We start from the raw sequence: 6,537 nt of genomic DNA, 5'->3' as shown, positions 1-6,537 counted from the left end.
AGAAGCAGAGAAAAAGTCACAATGCCTCGTTTTGACGGATGGGAATATGTGCGGGAAGAAAATTGCTGGTGAAAATACCACAAACCTGAAAAAGGCACATTAACCTCAGCCACCCAAATATTAAAAGGTAAGCAAACTGGTATGGCACGCATCTGAATGCATTGGTAAGTAAAAATATTCCTGAAATAAATAGAAAAAGACTAAAATGTTTTGACTAAAACTACGACTAACAAAATTTTTTTGTGAAAGACTAAAAGTGACTAAGACTAAGAATGAACTTTGAAACAAGACTAAGACTAAATTGAAAAACGGTGATGAACTGGCGACCACCCTGATGAGGTGAAGGACGGACGCAATCTGAAAATAGTAAAATCAAACTCCGTCACATCGTGTGTTAAGTTAATTTAATATGTTTTATTATTAATCCAGTAATCAGAGGAAATAGTAGAATGATAAAAACAAGGTGCCAGTAACATTGCATTTCCCTTGTACGCATTCTGTTCTGCAAAGCTGAGCCCGAACAGAGTTTTCACATCCTTTATGACATCAACGAACACTCATCATTCAGCATTCTTCCAAACATTCACATGTAACAGTGAACTCCTTTTTTTTTTTACAAAAGTACACAACAACAGACAAGTCGGCTGGAAATAAAACAATGACATAAGAGATATATATTTACAAAGATTTGTTTAGCCCGATTTTTAAAACATTAAGTAAAATCTGTGTTGAAATAAAATAACCACACACACAAACAAAACAAAACAAAAAAAACACAATGCGGTGCAAAAAGTACCAGCATCAGCGTCCGCTTCGGTGATTGGAAATGAAACAACTTGTAAGTAGTGCGCTCTTTGTTACCCAAACCACCTTTCTCTATAATGCTAATATACCCTTTAATACATGGACCATGTGTTCGGTCTATGTTTACAGCTTTACATGATAAAATCCCATATTAAGACACGTAAAAAGCCCCTGCTCTCCAACATGGAGGACTGTGAGATAAGCGTCTGGCTATCGTGACTGGAAGATACCCCGGATAACGGATAGAAAGCGTCGTCGTCGTCGTCTTGTTCAAATATTTGGAATAAGGGGCGTTTCTTGAATATTCTTTCTTCAGGGTCACAGTAACCTTTTTCGTTGGCAGCACAAGTCACGTACGGTGTTTTTTTTTAGGAAAAGAAATGTTCTACCGTTAAGAACTGTGAAGGAGGTGAGGAGGCTGCTTGCACAGTTTATGGTTCGGGATTCGTGTTATTAGACAATCTTACAGGCACTCAAAAAACTTCTGTGACCGCTGACCTGACAAATCACATGGACCCCTTAGGGGTATATCTTGGTGTAAGAGTCAAAACTGCAGAATCCCTTTCTGTACCATGGCTAACAAAAATAGAAACGAATGGAAAAGAACAGTAAAAAACAAAAAAAACAAACAAATAGACAAAACAAAGCACCACAGAAAACGTGGTCTCAGTTCCCAGTTTGGTGCGTTACACCTTCTGTCCCTGCGGCTGCGGTGCCCGCCGGCCTGACTTCATGCGGCTACGTGCGTACACCCGTAGGAAAAGTGCCAAGAAAACCACGGCGACGCCGAAGCCACCCACTATGGTGACGGCGTGGCCGTAGAGGAAACAGGAGAGGAGAATGGCGATGGCCTGCCGTAGGGTCATGATGATGGTGAAGACGGCGGCGCCGAATTGGTTGATGGTGTAGAAGATGAAGAGCTGGCCGCACGCCGAGCACACGGACAGCAGCACGGCGTGAAAGGCGAATTCGGAGTGGCGCGTCATGAAGGCAAGCGAGTCGAAGAAGGCGCCCTGCTCCAGCAGAGAGCCGATGGTGAAGAGGCAGGAGAACAGGTTGACCCCGAACATCATCTGCACCGACGACATCTTGTACTTGAACAGGTTGTCCTGCCAGTTGGAGGTGAAGCTGTCGAAGACGATGTAGCCGACGAGGATGACGATCCCGCTGAAGGTGGTGACGGTGGACGGGTGCTTGCTGGGCGTGCTGGACAGCAAGAACATGCTGACGCCCACCGAGATCAGGACGGCGGTGAAGTACTCCCAGTACTCGTAGCTCTTGTGGGAGACGATCTTACCCATGAGCATGACGGGAATGACTTTGGAGGCCTTGGCGAGGACTTGAGTGGGGAAGCTGATGTACTTGAGGGCTTCGTACTGGCACCAGCTGCTCATGATGTTGGACAGCGAGGCGAAGGAGTACTTGTACATGGGCGCCCCGTGGCGAGGCTGCTTGAACAGGATGCACCACAGGCCCGACACGGTCAGAGCCAGGATACGGTTCATGAAGACCAAGAACTGAGAGTCCTTGAATTTCTCGCCCTCGTCTTCTGGAGTCGTGGCTCCATACGAGCGCGTCATCACCCTCTCCTGCAGGACTCCCCATGTCAGGTACGACACCTAAGAGCGGGAAATTGTCTTTAGCTTCACAGCTGTGGAACACATGTATGCTTTTCTTTAAATTTAAGTTGATTCTTGAACTTTGAGCTCAGATTATTTTGTGAATTCAGTGGTTGATCTTTCTTTTTGGGCATTTAAAGTCACCTGAAACATGCAGCAGGTTTGGATTTATTGTTAGTGAGTGAGTTATCGGTCCGCTCCAGACTGGGACAGCAGAGAATGTTCATATTTTTAAGAGCAAACTTGAAACATATCCTTTGAATTTGGCTTTTACTTGAACTGTATTTATAGTTTTTATGTATTTCTTTTTATGTATTTTAATCTGCTACACCATTTTCACTTTTATTTAGCTGTATACTTTATTGTGCTTGACTTTGAGTCCATTTTATCTAGCTATTTATACATTTTATTTTATTTGAATACAGTTTTAACATTATACATTTTAAAAGGACTTATTTTTATTTATTTATTATTCATTTTTAACCGGCCTCCGGTGTTTCCTCACTGCAGGACGATGAGATGGCGCTTCTTCAGTTTGTGTTGGGGTTTTTCTTTTTATTGTGTAACTTGTTTGTGTACAAATAAAGTCTGATAAATTGATTGATACCGAAGTAATGCCTTACTAAAAAGGCATCTACACTGTAATTTAAAAAACATTTCCTCCTCCTCCTGGGAAATTACCAGGAAGAAAAAAGTTTTTTATGGCGTTGTTTATGGCGGGTATTGTGTCCTGGTAACAAGCCAAGATGCAACTACCAGGATGTAGCTGAAACAATGTTTGTACCGACAACACAGAAACTGAGAAAGACTTAACCTGTTAAAAAAAGTTTGTATAGTTTGGAGGGACTGAGTTAACACCAGTAACTCTTTCAAGTCCGTGTAAAGTCAAAATACATGCACCTCCCTCTATTCAAATATCAGTATAAGCTGTATTCAGTGTCTGTATGTTTTTGGAATAATCCCGACCTGAAGTCCAGCAGCACAGAAGATTAGTTTGATGACTTGTTTGACTGATGAGCCCGAGTCGCCCTCGTTCCTCGTTGAAACCGACACGTCATCCAGCAGACCTGTTTTGGACTCGCTGCCAAACACACAGGTCTTTATGAAAGGGAAGCAAACCCCACTGCCTGAAAAAAAGAAAAACATAAAAATGAATGAATGAACTTCACACATCAAGTTCTTTGACCTTTGAAAAGAAGACGTCGGTATCGCACTGGCACAAACCTGTTTCTAAGTAGTTGGTGCGCTTGAAGTAGCTAATGAGGAGGTAGCCGGGAATGATGATGGTGGAGTATCCCAGCATGTTGACGAGGAAGCGGAAGAGCCAGACATCGTTCCAGCCTTCCAGTAGCGACGACTCCTCGGCAGCCACGGTGGAAGGGAAGAGAAGCAACACAAGTGCAGGCCAAACCCTACAGGGGAATACGAGATACGTCAGACCACAATATGAAAAAAATACACATACAGAAATATTTAGAGTGTGATGAACTTTTGTACTCGATATTTGGCAAAACCAGATTCACAGTGACATGAAACAGCGGTTTGGTGTCTGCAGAACCCGCTGGAGGGACTGCAGAGCCCAGCCTGCAGGGGGACGACTGGAACAGCCTGCTAAACCTGCTGCCACCACGATACAACCAGAAGGAAATGTATGGACGGGAGTATGAAATCGTAAACAACTTGTTTTGAATCACACTGAATCAATATGTTCCTGCTTTCAGGGGTCTTTACATGATACCCCAAGGTGGGACTGAGGAACGTCGTGTCATCTGGCTTCACATATCGGAGAAACAGAACCGAATGTTTTGAGGGAGAAGTGAAAAGGACTACTACAGAAATCTAGAAAGTTGGGGAGAACTTGCAAGATAAAAAAAGATGCAGCAGAGGCCGAGACATGCCAACATGTAGTCTAGTCAAGCTTCAAAAACACAGGGTCCTACATCTTTAACAAGGCCCCCTTCTGCTTGACGAATGCTTACGTCATTCAAACTTCCCCTAATTTAATATGTGGGCTTCCTGTGAAAGAGTTGTAGCAGTCATAGCGCAGATGATAACAAGGAAAAAACAACAACAACACACTTGTGTGTTTCTGGGCCAATAGATCATACGCCGCAGCAGAAGTCCATCATCGTTTTACAGCTGGTTGTGTATGGGGAAAATGTTTTTCTTGGGGGGGCCACATGATCAACACTGACGTTGCAATACGTTATGCGACCACATTGCTTCACATCCCAGCTCTGGGGAGTAGATTAGATATACTTTATTCATCCAAACCACGGGGAAATGTACTTGTTACAGCAGCAGAGTTAGAAAAAAGTAGAAAAAGGCAAAACACAACACAATAAACAGACAGAAATATCTATAACCTACACAATAAACACGAGAAACAAACAATAACACATATTATTGCAAGAGTAGTGACCATGATATAAATAATATTACAAAAGTACAAACCCACGACGAGCGAACGCGTCTTCAAGCACAACATTAGGAGCTGAATAGAAGATCCGGAGGCTGTTCTATTATGGGATCACGTAGAAAAAAAAAACAACAATAACCTTCTCAGAAATGAGATGACACTCACCGCCCACTCCCACAAACACAGCTTAGGTAACACTGATGACACACACACACCTGTGGTGAAATCCTAGCTTCCTATGAAAAAAAGAAAAGGTGTGCTCTTTGCTGTCGTGGCACACACACACACACACACACACAGAGTATCTCATTCAAAAGTGAAGCCGGGGGCTCCTCCCTTGGGGAGGGGGGTCTAGTGTGTGTGTGTGTGTGTGTGTGTGTGTGTGTGTGCCTGACTCATACATACAGAGCCTCTTTGTGTGGGACTTCTGCTGTGGCCAGTATAGCCCACTGCAGCGAGACCTTGGCTCTGAATAAGCAGCTTATTACATGGAGGAATGCAATGTACTGACTGTGCAGCCAACCCACACACACACACACACACACACACACTGAGAGAGAGAGCACACCCAAAATGTACCTGAGCTTGCGTGAGAGAGATGACAGCAGACAATTAGTGTTTACAAGCATCACCTCCCTTGTTAAATATGCAAGTAAGACTACACAATCCATCCTAATAACTGTAAATAATGCAGGGAGTGGTGTAAAAATCAACATATTAAAAACAGTGCAGAAGGGTGGTGTTGCACCAAATTCTGTGACCCATCAAATTTGGTGTCCCCTAGAGGAATTTCAGCCATATTAGCACTGCAAACACACACGAACACACACCAGCTTTATGAACATCAAATTAAGTCTTATTTTGAGGGTGTTTGTGGCTGCACGGTAACACTATTTCTGGTAACACCTACCTCAAACAGAAGCTAGGTGGAATTATTCATCTGTGTCACAGAATTCGCCGTAACACCCCCCCCAAATCGTTACAGATTTGTGTACAACAACAAAAAAAACACAGTAAACGAGCAGCTAGCTCACTTTAACACACGCAGACACGTTTGTTAACGAGTCGAGCTTGTCCACTTCTAAACTCAGCTTCGTTATATGTGTGTTTATAGTTTTTTATCTTGGTTTTTGAGCGTTACCTCCATGAAAAAGATGCAGGCATTTTCCCCCCACACCTGGCGCAGCACACCCCGCCCGACAGACTCAAGCGTCCCCGCGGTGACAGAGCATGAAGCCGGCGCGGATCCGGCGACTAGTGAAGGATGTTTGTTTTTAATAAACGTGTCTTGTCTTCTCTCGGGACAGGCCGCCTCTTAAAAAAAGGTTTGATGTCTTCAACTTATCCTCAATGGCCGATGTGTTCACTTGAGCAGGAAAGGCCGCCTCCTCTTTAGCCGGAGACGGGAACAGCGACACCGGCGGTGCTGCCGCATGTCGGCGTGGAGGAGGAACTGCAGGGCGGAGCAGGTCACAGTGTTTACAGTCACTGAAATGTACGGAAGCCCTAAAAGGCCATACATTAGGGCTGCTAGATTATGGAAAAAAAAAATCAAATTATTCAAACGATTAATTTGGAGTTTCACAATGCATTTATTCAGCATTTCTCTCAATCTAAAAAAAAAAAAAAAAACACTTTGTTATTGATTCTTTATGCAAAATATTCAAATTGAAAATACATTTTGGCTACAAATAT

General features: G+C 43.4%; 1 protein-coding gene across 1 annotated transcript; it reads right to left on the bottom strand.

The window, feature by feature from the left end:
* Positions 1–394: 394 nt before the first annotated feature.
* Positions 395–6,298, bottom strand: slc35b2 (solute carrier family 35 member B2). Its single transcript, XM_010738426.3, has 4 exons — positions 5,984–6,298; positions 3,648–3,835; positions 3,390–3,550; positions 395–2,423 (listed from the first exon to the last, which is right to left on the bottom strand). Exons 1-4 carry the CDS (start codon positions 6,004–6,006, stop codon positions 1,491–1,493), a joined length of 1,305 nt encoding a protein of 434 aa, XP_010736728.1. The 5' UTR covers positions 6,007–6,298; the 3' UTR covers positions 395–1,490.
* Between the last annotated feature and the right edge of the window lie 239 nt (positions 6,299–6,537).

The sequence above is a fragment of the Larimichthys crocea genome, chromosome XI, assembly GCF_000972845.2.
Source record: "Larimichthys crocea isolate SSNF chromosome XI, L_crocea_2.0, whole genome shotgun sequence".
NCBI lineage: Eukaryota > Metazoa > Chordata > Actinopteri > Sciaenidae > Larimichthys > Larimichthys crocea.
The sequence above is the reverse complement of the archived record's forward strand: the minus strand, read 5'-3'. Positions and strand labels throughout refer to the sequence as shown.

Excerpts from the sequence above, each read along its gene's own strand:
- slc35b2 (XM_010738426.3), bottom strand. The coding sequence starts at position 6,006 with ATGCCTGCATCTTTTTCATGGAG. Across the intron at positions 3,836-5,983 it reads CCTGCATCTTTTTCATGGAG|GGTTTGGCCTGCACTTGTGT; the intron begins GTAACGCTCAAA and ends ATTCCCCTGTAG. Across the intron at positions 2,424-3,389 it reads TCTGTGCTGCTGGACTTCAG|GTGTCGTACCTGACATGGGG; the intron begins GTCGGGATTATT and ends TCCCGCTCTTAG.